Genomic DNA, 14,741 nt, shown 5'->3' with positions numbered 1-14,741 from the left:
TCAAAATTTAATGCTCCGTTCTGAATATATGTCTATAAACTCACATTTTTTTTATATATATTTTTTATTTGAACCTTACTTTTTATTCTGAACTATGTAACAGGGCACACTAGTTGTTTTCTGCTCACAGGACAAAGCGCCATCTGAAAAATAAGGTGGTTCAGATAAATTACAACTTGTTTTGAATGCCACTGTGTCTGGCCTCACCACAAGTCTGGTTAACGTTATCAGGGAAAACAACAGTCTGTTCCTGAAGATAAACTGACTGTTTTATACCAATTTGGTCAGAGCTGGCAAAGCAAAACCATCTCTGGATAGATATGTAAGTCTTTCAAAGAAATTCTAGGAATCCTGAGTAAATGATTCTACACCCTATTAAAATCTTACTGCCCTACTAGTTCACAGAATTACTATTAAAGTTATTACTACTTATGGAACAATTTTCACCTGCAGTCTTGTTTAACAAGTACTATCAACTTACATGAACCAAAGATTTTTTTTTTCAATTTGCAAAGTAATTTTTTTTTTTTTTTTTTTTTTTTTTACTGGCAGGGAGTCTAGAACATACTGTTTTTACCACATGCAACTGTTCCTTCATTACTAACAGCCTGGAAAAAGACGCTATCTTGCTGTTCTGACCTATGAAGACATGCCCCACATTAAGTTACCTCTTGCATTTTCCTCCTGCTTTAAAAGCTTCAGCAGAAAGGGAATTTGCTTTATAATCATTTTGCATTAAGCAGAACTCAGATGACTCAAGTTAAACATGACTCTACTGTCTCACTGCAGCTACTTCAGGGCACAAAAGCTAAACTATTCCTTATCGTATATAAATGTAATTCCCATCAGCCTGCCAACACATCTGGCACTTTGCATAAATCAAATATGATGAGCTTGGCACACAAAAAAATGGTGAAAAGTGGAAGTACAGTGCCAGTTATGAGGGAGGCAGAACTGCTCTGAATAAGTGGTGTGGTATGGGAGAAGACAAACTGAATAAGGAAAGAGAAAAGAGACTGGGAGTTTGATGGAAGTTATCTCTGAACAATTAAGTACATAAATACTGTTGAATAAAGCTGCATCATTTGGAGCTCCTAGCACTCAAACATCCTTTTATGCTTACTGAAATTGTTCTTTACGTGTATTATCAGGGATTATATGTAATATCTAGATAGAATCTAGATGAGTCAGGTTATGTAGTACATCCATTGTAATAGCCAGATACTGAGTCAGGACTTCACCAGGCACTGTGCAACCATACACAGCTTCTTTCATTCCTTAAAGGCTACCAAAACACAAATAATGTGAAGGGTTGGGGAGGTGGAATATAGTCAAAGAACACACTTAAAAATAATGAAGCACAAATGCACACACTCATCTGCAACTCAGTTAATCGCACATCTCTTTTGCTTTGCCCTGAAGTATTTTTCCTTTGTTAATTTTCCTGATGGCCTTGCTGAATTTTGAATGCATTTTGAGTGCTATGTGGAAAGGTTCTTCCCTGCGTTTGTTTAAACCAAACATATCATCAGAGAAAGGGCTCTTGATCATTTCTACTTCCAGTGTTAAAAGTCCTGACATTCTTATCTGATTTTCTCTCTGTACTCAGAAGCTCATTTCAATGACAAACAGACTAATTTCTAGCTCCTCTTCAATGTTTTTTTAAGATCAGAAAATTTGCCTTTATCTCTATTCTACTGAATCCAGAACTAGTATACTTTTCAATGCTCTTTTCAAATCTTTTTTACTGTATTAAGTCCATTTCTTTTATCTTACAACACAGCTGACCATTCCTCTGCTTCGGCAGGGACGTGCAAGAAGAGGAGAGGCGGCTGGGGCTGCCGCGCAAACAAGTATTTCTATGGAAACAGGGCGAGCGAGCTTTAAGGTTAGTATCAAGAAAACCTAGGTCAAGAAAACAAAAACCAGACAAGAGTTGCTGTGCCTTTCAGACTCTCTTGACATGTGTATGTGTTTTCCCGCTCAGGGAGATGACAGACATTTAACCTTTACTCACATCTTTCCATTGGGATACAATCCCCTAGTTTGACATGCGAGCATTAGCAGTAAGACTAGAAGCAAAGCTAGGTTCTGCTCTCTTGCTACGTGCTGTCAATCACTCCTTTAAAACAAGGAAAAGCAAAAGGAAACACCCACCCACATAAACACTTGAATTGACATGTTCCATTATTCCAAGTAATTGTGTTTATTTTATGAACAAGGTTGGCTGGGTGCAAAACTGGCATTTGCAGCAGAGAGAAACAAATGGTAGCTGCAATACAAAAGCAGAAAGATGAACTAACCTTAAAAAAAAAAAAAAAAAAAAAAAACCACAACCACACACAACAAAAAACCCCAAATACTAACCTACAAAAAATAAACCCCCATTTCTAGAGAAATTAAATAATATTTTGTTTGATGTGCAGAAGATTAAACATTATATTTTTAAATAAACTTCTATCAGCCCGAGTCCTCCACCCCGGAAGAGTTCACAGGGGTAGTGATTAACTGACAGAGAATACTGACTTTACTAACTAACAATCATTAAATATAAGGAACAGAGCGACAATCAGGCTATATGTTAACCTACAAATCTAGCAATGTGATTTAAAGCTTCTGCTACAAGAAAGGTTAAAGAACTAGCTTTGAAGTTATGTTCACCAAACCTCCTCCCACCACAAAAAGCAGTTAAGACGCTGGGAGTTCTGGCAAAAGGAAGCGTACAACATACACACATCCACTAACATCAGAAACCCTGGACACAGAACTGGAGTTTTACGCCTGACTATTCTCATGGGGAAAAGGCTTAATTTCCATGTAAATATAAAAGAAAGATAGCCAGAAGAGTCTCATGCTCCAACTATAATCTTCTGTAGAGCACACAGGATTTGGCTAACAGAAACACAGGTTAACTTCTAAGCCCCTGTGGTTACAGACCGGTACACTATATGAGATATTCTGAAAACATATCCTGCGCTCCCCTGCTCTCATGGTTTCTTCAGTTGTCTGATAGACAACACACAGCACAAAAGAACATGTATGGGCACATAGTACCAAAGCATACTTGTCTCAGCAAATACTATGGTGTATACAGAAGTCTCAGCATAACATCAGTGAGACCACTAGTTTGTTAAAAATAAGGCCTCAGGTTTAGTACATGGTTAAATCCATGAGAGAAAGAGGAGATTCACTTACTTTATGACTCCTGGAAGACCAGGGAATTTATTCAACAGAAGTAGAAAATGAGGGCTATGCAATCATCTGTAATTTAAAACAATCAGCAAAAAATGAATCCAGATAAAATTGAGAAAATTAAGATCCATGGACTTAGAGGGCTTTTTAAACCTTAGAAAAATGTGTCTCATGTCAGAAAATCAGGTTTCTAATTTAGATTTTGCCCACTTTCTTTTTTATTGCATCTTTGTTATATTTAAGTTTACACAGTGGACTGGACTTAATTCCACACATCACTGTGACAGATACCTGGACGATACCATTGTTCATTTGATTGCTCCCAAACATCAAAAAAAACAAACTAAAGCAATTCAATTTCTATAGTTTTCTTCGTTTTTAAGAAGTCACTGAAGCTCCTGAAGTCTCATCAGTGCCTTCATATCAGCTACAAATAATATTGTCTTAAAGTACGAAACGTTTGCTATTTAAAAGTTCATTCTTGCTGTCTGTATCTGGTCATAAGGAGCTTGGCAGGAAAAGCAAAGTGCTGCGAACGATCATGTAACATGCGAGATTTGATCTTACAGTGAACTGGAAAATCCTGTGGACAGATAAGCCTGGGCCACATACAAATAGCTGCTTGGGTTCACATTTGGAAAGCAAATTCTGAGCACTATTTAATACTACTATTGTTAAATGACTGTTTCAGATGCAAAGTTGAAGCAAAAATATGTGACTAAACAATTTCACTTGGAAAAATATTATTCATCCTTTTATTAACACACTATGTAGACCAGTTTTCCCTTATCTTCTCAAAAAATATGTATGTTTACATTTCTAATTCTGTATTAAATGCAGTAAAAGGAATGCAAGGAAAGCAGATAGGATACAAAACTATCATATACGGTACCAAACATCATATATCAGTGTATCAAGTGTAAAGTTCTCTGAACCAAACTCTAAATCAATGGATTTTACCATTTTATGAATATCACTTAAAAACAGCTTTCATGGAGCTCTGTTCAAGAGTACTTCAAGTACTTGGGAGATACTAAGGACAGTGTGTTTCTTTCTTAGTAATTTCCAAGTCTTGGCTTTAGCACAGACATTTTAAAAATTATCTGCTTTTAAAGCAGCATAGTAACGCTGAACCACAAAGATGAGAGGTCCTGCTTTTTTGTCCTTCCATATTAAAGACGGGACAGTAACTCTATTGTGAAAGATTTAAAAGGATAACATAATGTGTACTCATGTTTTAGGAACAGATGCTCCTCTGGTTTGTACAGTAAGTCACAGATTAAATATTTTAAATGTTACCACCATATACTGAATGTGTGTAAGAACAGTATTATTATAATATTCCTTACATCTTGAAGCCCCTTGTATCTTGAAAGCAATATCTACTATTAAGCAAAATAATACTCCCATGTCTCCTAGAGAAGTGTGCAAGTATAATCACAGTGCCTTTAGATAGCTTATTCTTTAGGTATTCAAAGTATTCAAAATTTGAGCTTTCTTGAGCTAAATTGAAGCAGCTGCTTGTTAGTATTTTTTCTGTACATAAGCTGCATAAAAAAAGAAAATTGTGGTTTTACCAATATTCTAATGTGAAATTTTGAAGAACATGTTCTTGTAAAATTTTTTAAAGTAAAATTCAACGCCTTCAGAGAAAACAAAAAACTGCCTGATCACAGCAAAATCAATTCATAAAAAAATAGTAAATATATTTGAATATTATCTATTCTTTGCTTTCTGCTATTTGCAAACTTTTCTTGGTAAAACAGTACTTTATGTAAAATTCTGAAACTGCTACTTAGCACAAGCTCAAGACTTGCCAGAAAGAGTTCTTTATGAACTGTTATTTTTTATATGCGAATTTCAAGTAGTTTACCCAACAAATGAGAAATCACAGGTAACAGCCACACTTTTTGATTGTTTCATATAAATGCAAGCGTGTAACACTCTTCAATCAGAATCAAGTGTTATGGAGGGTACTATGTAAGTACAGGACAAATACAACGTCCTTACCCAGCAATTTTACAATCCAAGAATAAGACAGGAGACAGTGATGTATATATACTTATGAGAATCTCCTCCCAAGGAAGTAGAAGAAAGCATAAAAGTCTCTGTGAAAACATTACAAGCAAGGAAACCTGTCATCTATGGCTGACGAAGTTGGAGCAACTCTAAACAGTAACTGGGAGATGGCAAAGGACAAGGTCCCTCCTTCATAATGAAGGTGACATGAAGTAGGGAAAGGGATGCAAGGAGAAGATGATGGGGTTAAAATGGCAAATTTGGAAAATCATATTTGTAACAGCTTTCTGAATATAAGGCCAGAGAAGAGGCCTTACAGTAAATACCACAGGAGGTAACTGGAGCCTGGACAAAAGACTTATTTTCATCTCAGATGTTATCTATTAGGAACATAAAAGGTTCCTTCTAAGCATCGATTGTTTGAAAAATCTATTCACCATTCTTACCAAAAATTATTTGTTTGTAGTTACTGCAAATTGCTTTTCTTCGTTTAATGCTAAAACTCTTCAGTTAAAAAGCTTAGACAAATATATTTGAGAATGTCAGAATATTTTTTAACAGATTTGTGGTGAGCACGAAAGTGCATACAGTTGCCAGGTTATAGCTTAGTCAATTGAAACCCATGCCCGAGAGGATTACAGCCACATACCAGTATGAGAGAATTCATTAAAGTCAGAAAACAATATAGGTACTTAATATCATAGGTTTAAAACTTCTGTAATTTAAAACTAGTGTGGATCTAGTGTTCTTCACAGTATTATTTTTTGCAGTTGAAGGCAAAATCCAAAAGAACGCAACAATGTTAGGATGAAAGCTCTCGTGAACAGAGACTATACACAAGGCCTTACTTACCACGTAATCAACTAGTACCGCTATCTTCAGAGATTTAAAGGCCTAAAGAATCTATTTGCAAATTAAGTTCTGTGCAAGAAGGACGCTAAATATCGGGTGTAGCATTTTAGGTTGCTGAAATCCAATTCAGAGTCTACAGACCTTCATAAATGTACAAGAATTCTGGAAAGCACAGAAAAATCTCCTCAAAGTAGCAGTCTAAACGCGTCCTTCTGTTACCACCCTGGAAGTGTAAGAAGTACATTATCCAAAAACTGAAGAGGAAAATAGAATAGTGCCATCACTTAATTTAGCATACAACAAACTCCCATGCAACTATTTTAAAAAAAAATCAGAATGTTTAGTATATAAAACTTAATGGCTCTCCTACACTAAAATCTATCAGTGAAATTAATGAAATCTCTTCCTGTGCTATCTTTGCTTTGCATAATACAGTGAACCGTACAAAGTTGGAGGGTGCCCATGATATTTAAGTCACACAATTCTGCACATCTTCAATACACCTAAGAGAAATATCAACTCCATTCCTATCGCGGCTGAACAGATGGATAAAAGTCACTGCATTATAAACCACTTACCACACATAGCAACTAAATCCTCAAATACAAATGGACAAACAAGATTCTTATAACAGTTCCTGAAGATCCACAACAGTTCATTACAAAATTAACATGTAACACCAAGCCCAAATGATGATGTTTTAAAAATGTTTTTCATTAATCAATTGCTTGTTTTTAAGCCTAATTAGAAAGTTCAAGATTTTAGGAAAAGCACAACTTAGTTTAAGGTGAGAATATGCTGTAATCCAAAACTTACAGTAAGAACACATTCATGTCAAAATTAACTGCACTCTTAAAAGAGAAAAACACATCTATCAATTGTTGACATTTACTTTAAACACTTCTTAATGATAAATGTTTGGGTTTTATTCCACTAAACATGAAAGATGTAATCCATGCTGGGGGAAAAAAAAAAGGGGGGGGGGGGGGGAGGAGGACAACAAACAAGAAAAGTTCCCTATATTTTTAAACACAGGTTTTCTCCAGATTAAATGAAAAGCATACAGTGCCTCAGGAGAACACAGCAAAACCATTAATTTTCATTATATTTACATTGTTTTCATCTACCAAAACCTTTCAGAAAACCAGCCTCTATCCAAATTCTTAGATCCTCACACAGCAAAATGGTTTGTTTATAAGTTTGACAGGTCATGCTGTAACTCATGTTTGGTGGTTTCTTTCCTCCAGAAAAAGTTTCTACTAAAACAGGCATGTTCGCATATTCAGAGAATAACTACGACAAAAGACTTCTAAAAACTTCACAAAGAAAACTTCTACAGGAAAAGACAAAGACATACTTCCTGATGAAAACTGCTTAACTGCATTTCTGCCACAATACGCGAGTTACCTATATAGCTTTGAATGTTTCAAAAGACAGAGAGAGAAAGAGAAAAGATACCAGGCTTGAGAATTTTTTATTTAAGTGCACTGTGGGTAAGGAGAGTTTCACAACTGCCAGAGGAACTCTCCAAAAACCTCTTCCAAATCAGAACTTCCTAGCTAAGATTATAACTAAGATAATGATACAACAAAAAAATCTCTGATTTGAAACAGTGACTCTTTGTTAAAGTGAGGACCTTTTTAAACATCATTAATGTATTGTGCTAAAAACATAAGGAGGGGATTTTTTCCTAAATCAGAAAAATAAAGAGAAAAGACATGGACAATGATTAAGTCAATTAGACCTTACAGACAGTGCTTACAATTAAGATTTTAGCATTGCTTGAACAGTTTAAATTACCAGAATAGAGCAGCTTGGACAGCGTTATTTGGTAGGTTGTACGTTTGCTGTTTTAAGACCTTTTTAGTTTTTTTCACTTCTACTCAAATGTGAATTCAGTAGTGGGTCACACCTGGGCTTCTTCCTTCAGTAACTTGTTTGCACAGGACAGTAAAAAAAAAAAAAATTATATTTTTTGCTTGGGATTTAAATGAAGGCTCCAATCCAGATCTCCAGAAACCGAAGATTCAAAGTTAATCAGTTTTAATCATGTCCCTTCCCCATTTAAATTCTGAGAGCATCAGTGGCATTCAATTCTTTCAAACAGTGTTTCTATAGGAAGACACCTTCTTAAAAGAGAAGTTTGGTAAAACGGAGTTTTGAGCTTTGATTTTAGTATTAAATTATCCTCCGATTTGTAGAAAAGTACTTTTACATCTAAAGCACATATGATTATAAACTTACACTACTGTTTATACATCCATACCAACTGCTCTTCTCTAATTTCCCCAGATGATCCACTTGGGCTGCAACAAAGTTAGAGTAGAAAAGACATGCTCTAACATATGCATTCAAAGCAACAACAAACTAATCATTTTTGACAGTTATTAATATCTATGGGTAAAATTACAAGTTAAATGAAAAACACTGTCAGCTGAATAGGGATATACTTGATATTTTCTATGCCAAAAACATGGCATTAATAAAAACAGTAAGTCACTTAACTAGTAAGCCTTCTACCCTATTTTAAATTTGATTTTACACTGGTAATTCAATACTGAACAATTCTATTCTTGCTGGGTTTTATCTTCAATTGTGCAAGATTACTTCATGAACACCACTTTTAGAACTGCAGTCCAATGAATACAGCAGGTGTTGATATTTCTCTTATCATCCCCATGCAAAAGAACATCAATTATTTCAAAGTGAAATTTGGAAAAAATTCACAAAATTTCACAAAAATCAGGGATTCAGTATCTCCAGGTGCTTTCAGTTAATAAACACTACATCTTAAAATCAACACTATGCAGACACTTAACTGCATCTGTAAAATGGATGAGCATTTTCAGTTTTCTGAAAAGCAAAAGAAAGAATCAAGTAACTGTTGCTTACAGAAAAGAGAGAACATGCCTTACATGCAAAAAGAGTAATATACAACTGAAGATCAAATAAAGTCACAGTGTTCAGTTGGAGCCGGGGGAAAACAACCCTTATTCTACACTATTATTGGAACTGGCTCCATGCTTCTATATAATTATTTTTCAGGAATAGAAAGGCAATAACACTAATATTTTTTAAACCACCATATGTGATTAGATGTTCTCTGAAAATAGCCAGCAGACAGCAAACAATGCCTTTATATAAAACTTTTAACTGAAAATATCCATAAATCAATGCCATATCTGAAGTTAGCCAAAGCCCAACTATAAACACAGTTTAGTTTTGCTTTCTGGACACAAGAGGACAGATAGGAGTCATACTGAAAACCTGTTGTTTAGTCTCAGTCCGTAAAGGCTGAACTACTCCATTCTCAGCCCCTCGTATTTTACGATCAATGGAGATTCCTTTGAGCAACTCAAAGTCACTCAGAATTCTTTCATACACAATGAAAGAAAGCTGATGGGTGCTGTAACTTATGCCCTTTACTGCTGAAGAAAATAAGTCTGCACAACAGACCTATTATTCTTCATCACTTCCTTTATTAATAATTTAATTTCTGCGACGTACTGCAGGCTAGTTCGCTTAGCATTCCTTCTGTGCAAGTGGTCCTCTCTCATCTTCCCGAGGGCAACAAGAGGTAGGTGTCTGGGATTAGTAATCTGATTCTCAAAGCATTCATCAATCTTAGAGAGATTTTTAATGGATGAGTGTTCTAAAGGTCTGAAGAAAATCAGATCTGAAGACATTAATGGATTAGCTGTTTCTTCAAAATTTACATATACAACAATGGCATAAAAGGCCACCATCACATTTGTCTGTGCAAATCTGTGCCAAACAACCAAGTCAAAAAGGGCATTCTACAACAAATACCATCTTGATGTTAAAAACTTTTTTCCTGACATAGCTGACACAGAGTTGTATGAAATATTAACGGACTCTACAAAGAGTACATTATATGTATTTTCACATCGAAATATCAGCACTATATGCAATCTGATAATTTTTTTTGAGAGGAACTCCTCAGACAGCCTCAGTCTCCTTTAATTCTCCATTGATCCAAAATTAAATACCTTTCAGAAGCTACTCTGTGTCACAACATACACACAGGACAGAACCTAAAAGCTTTTAGTAGTATCCATATGTTGCACGAGTATCCATAGAAGTCAAAGAATCCTAGGTTCAAATGCCTTAGAACAACATTTTCAGAAACAAACTTTGGTGCATGAGACATTCACTAGACTGACTTATGAAGTTTTCTAAGTATCAAAGTTTTAAAACATCTTGTGAATTGTTAGTCAGTTCTGAAGTTATCAAATGCACTCTTAAATACTCAGTTTCAGGCTATCTTGAATCAATCCTTACCACTAATTGTATCCTAAACTGTTCACACCCAACACACTTTTACCAGTGGCTGGAGATCATGCAGAAGAAACTGTATCACTCCTAAATTAGAGTAATTTGTTTCAATGTTAGAGATCAAAAAGACAACACGTTTACCTCTTAAGTACAAAGGTCACTTCTTAACTGCATTCTGCCACGACCATTTCCTGAAGTAGCTTATTCTTTTGTGGTACGTGAACATAAATATGAACTACCACATCTAGAATAACACTTTAAGTAAACGTTCAATAAATATGTTTTTAAAAGTAACTAGGAAAATTATTACATCAAAGTATAGGATTCAAATTACATCTGTATAAAAGAAAAAAATCACTGATACTTTCAAACTAATAAAACATAATTTATCATATATTATTTTCACCTAAACCTCAGTGTCCCTTATATCATCTTGTTTGTGATTGAAACGTATCAACTAACATTCATTTCGACGTTTTCAACCAAACAAAACATCTTTATAAGGCTAATCTAAAATTCTGAGATTTCACTGAGATTGCTTTGTCCGAGACCTAAAGAATTTTCAGAAAAATCTGACACTACACACTGTCAGGTTAACAGTCTGATTTTAATATGAATTTCCTTATAAAAATTGCTTACGGTTGCTAAAATAACTATTTATTCATTACAGAAGGAGATGGACTAGTAGATTTTATTTCCCAGAAGTCATTTATTTTCCGGAAACAGTATTTCATCTTGGTGATAAGAAATCCTGCAGGTTGCATGTGTTACTTTAAGGGGTTTAAAATATAAAGCTACACTGCTATAGTGGGGCATACTTTTTAAATTTTACAAGTAATTTTAGTTAGCTGTTCTGCCTGTAAAACTAGTAAAAATGAAACAAACAACAAAAAAAAAACCAACACAAAAAAAAAAAAACAACCAAACAATTAATTCACATTCATTCACTCCTATCTGATGCTTGCTATACTGTGTAACCATTCGAGGTTGGACCTATGATATGATCTCTGAAGCTTCCAGCTGAGTCTTAGTTCATTCCACCACCACATGTACTTTGCTCAAGTAGCCTTATAGTTAGATCAGCATACCTTCAGAGTTCAGCGTAATAAGCGTGACATTGTTCCCAATACTTTGGCTTCCTAGTTGTCCGCTGTTGGAAACCGAGTCACTGGCCTCAGAGCCACTCTCTCCATCTTCATTGTGACTGTCGTCATGTCCTGGAACTTTCACCACTATGGTATTCTGCCTACGTCCAGGAACAGCGCTATGGAAAAGAGAAATATGCAACTTTGGGAAAACACAATCCTTGATTGCGAAAAGCATCATTATAAGGGGATTAAAAACACTAATTGACAAAATTAGATGTATTATAAAAGCAAGCCTACTCCTGTTTATAACTAAGAGCTATCCAGCAAAATAATATAGAAGGAAAATAGCAGAAGAAATAAAAAATTTTAGATGCACACTTTCTAAATTTGCATCAATGGAAAAGTCTAGATCGAGTGTGCAAAGCAAAAAAATATTTTAATAATTTATAAAAACATATTACTTAATATTTTCATCCCCAGTTTGACTTAATTTAAAATTTGCCTTAGATAGTACGAATTTTAACAAGCCTTACTGGGCTACTGCATACTCTTTCTTCAGCTGGTTAAATGCAGGGTCTTGGCATGCTCCCAAATGATCGTACATCCATGTAAAAAACATGTAGCTACGGGCACTCTTGTCTTTCAACTGCCAGCTGTCAACTAACAATTATCTAATCCCAGATTCTCCAAGATGTTCTCTCCCCAACAAGAGCGAAGCATTGCTCTGTGCCTTCACTGCTGATACGAGTTTCCCTAGGCAGCCCTGTCAGCCTGATAAAATACTCAGGTACCGGTTCAATGATTTTCCCCACACTATTACCTAGAACATTCCTCATTTTGCACTTCAAATTACTGAAGAGACTGATACTGGTCTGTCAAAGGAGGGAATGAAGGAAATGCTACTAACTTGCTAAGGATATTTTCCAGAGAATCCGCTGCTCTGCTCAATGGCTCTTCCTGCCCAACCATCTTGGCTACAATTGAATTCTGCCGGTCATTGTTCAGTATTACTGTGGTCTGAGGGACAACACTACGAGACAAAAATCAGAGAGGAAAATGGAATGTAAAGGAGGAAATCTTATAAATAATACATTAACAGTCTTATAGTTTAAATAATCTACATAAAAACTCTAAGCCTTGCTCTTTCTCCCAGCATCGTGGTTATGTATCAAATGCAAAAGCTGGTAATCCATTGAATTTGACATCTGGACCATCTCAAGTACTCAATTTTTTTTCAGAGCACGAATGGCTTCAATGGAATTCTATAAAAGTCCACGACCCCTGGCAAAGTGATAAAGAATTCATCAACTCAAGATACACAGAAGGAAGTCTGTAAATCACAGCTTCAAAGAGCTACCAAATCCTTGTTTTGAAAAGTCTGAGTGAGCATTTTCAGAGATACTACACCAAACTTACATGGTAATGCACCATTTTTTATAGGGTAACTCCTAGGAAAAAAAAAACCATAGTATTTATTGCAAAATCGGATGGTGAGCTTAGTTTAAATGCATATATTGTCCTTCAGGCCTGGGGGCTTGCGGAGGGCAGGGAGACAAGAGTGATGCTAGGGGCATCAGAGCAAAGAGACAGCTGTAACTTTAAATAATGACAAGACAAAACTATTTCTTGCATGCATTTCACATTAAAAAAAAAATCATCTAAAACAAATAACACAAAAGCATTTAGTGTGTGAGAAACCAGAAAGCCTTCTCTATCACTTATGATAACAATGTAGAAGGAAATTAATAGAGAAGCGTTGCATAGAAAAACATACTAAGTCTACACTAAAATACAAAAGTAAATATGAAGTAAATAATTGTCTCCAGCATGCAACTTATCATTTAATTCGGTTTCAGAGATTATTACCACACCATTACTCACTCTTCTAAAGCATGGTTTTGATATTTAAGACTGTTTCCACTGTGCTCATGGTAAACTTAAGACGACAACTTAGAAGAACATCTGTGTTTTCATGATAGAGAAGGCTTTCTTCTTTCTCTTTGCTTCCCACAGTAAATAGTCCGCTATTGTTTTTACTGGTCCAACATCTCAATCATGACTGATGGTCATTTATTCTTCCTAACTGTATTCCTTGGCTAATTGCTGAAACACAAATTACACAAATCTGATGACAGCAACTCTCTGTTTATTTCAGCTGTAATATAGCGCCTGCTTGCTTCAATATTCACATGGCTACATAACACTATGTGCTACAATATCCATCGTTAAGACCTAAAGAAAAGATAAGAAACTGTAGTAACAGCCAGCAATAAATGGATCTCAACTTTGGCACAGCTAAAATGGTTGACCACCGGTTTTTTGGATATAAAAAGCCCTAGTGCCTAATGCCTTGCCTCCCTCTTACAGTAACTGCATCTGTTGCCAGCAACAAATAGGATTCCTCATGGACTGCCAATGATCTGTTGGATTGCAAACCTTGAGAAGCTCTGGAAGATGTTTGTCTAATCATAGACAAGTACGGAGTGTACTATAGCTTTTCATGTGTATGTGAAATTCAAATTGCATTAAGCAATAAATGGGGAGGGTCTGTTGTTTTTTTTTTTTTAGTTGCCATCTAAAGTATAAGGGTTTATGACGCTTTCACAGTCACCTTTTAAAAATTGTCTCCATTATCAAGAGGAAAAAAAATGGACATTTCTTATTTTAAAAAAAATGGCAATTTCTGTCTATTTTCTCAATGCCAGCACTGCACATTTTAAAAAAATACACCAAATACTTGGTAAAATACTGTGGCAGGTACTTCTGTGGCAATGCTAGCAGTCCCCCCAGTCTAGCAGCAAAATGTGTTCGCATTGCATTTCTCAAATTGTCCAAATTGGTACCTTTTTTGAAGTTTTTACAGGCCAGTTTAAAATGTTCAAGAATTTTATAGTCCCTTTTAGACATTGTTCTTTACCAACATCTTTCTTGCAATCACTTCTGAATGCCTGTTTAAAATGTCACTTACCAAAGCTTATTTTTAACGAACACTGAACAATTAATTTCAGCTGTAGAGATAAATGCAATAAAATTACATTTATAAAGTCCTTAGGATTTTGCTCCTATTATGGTTCTATTTGAAAAAGGGTTTTAGCACTAAAATTTGACATAAAATAAGGAAGATGTTGGGGAGGGTTGCCTTTTTTTTTTTCCCCGAATATTCATTGATAAGGAAGACAATCTAGAGAGTGAGCCTGATGGCACAGAGCTAATTTAAGAAAATTTAGAATAATAAAATACTTCCATACAACCCACCAGTACAGATTTATCCCCTCTTCAATGCATCAATGTATG

At 35.3% G+C, this 14,741-nt stretch overlaps 1 protein-coding gene across 1 annotated transcript in view; it reads right to left on the bottom strand.

Annotated features, from left to right (window-relative positions):
* Positions 1-14,741, bottom strand: part of BANP (BTG3 associated nuclear protein) — a 155,333-nt gene that overhangs the window by 106,255 nt on the left and 34,337 nt on the right. The window contains exons 5-6 of the mRNA XM_082489521.1: positions 12,355-12,477; positions 11,448-11,623 (exon numbers count right to left, since the gene is read on the bottom strand). Coding sequence (XP_082345647.1) covers positions 11,448-11,623; positions 12,355-12,477 — 299 coding nt within the window. The remainder of the gene's footprint in view (positions 1-11,447; positions 11,624-12,354; positions 12,478-14,741) is intronic.

Source organism: Vanellus vanellus, assembly GCF_965231255.1.
Source record: "Vanellus vanellus genome assembly, chromosome: 12".
NCBI classification, from domain to species: domain Eukaryota; kingdom Metazoa; phylum Chordata; class Aves; order Charadriiformes; family Charadriidae; genus Vanellus; species Vanellus vanellus.
The sequence above is the reverse complement of the archived record's forward strand: the minus strand, read 5'-3'. Positions and strand labels throughout refer to the sequence as shown.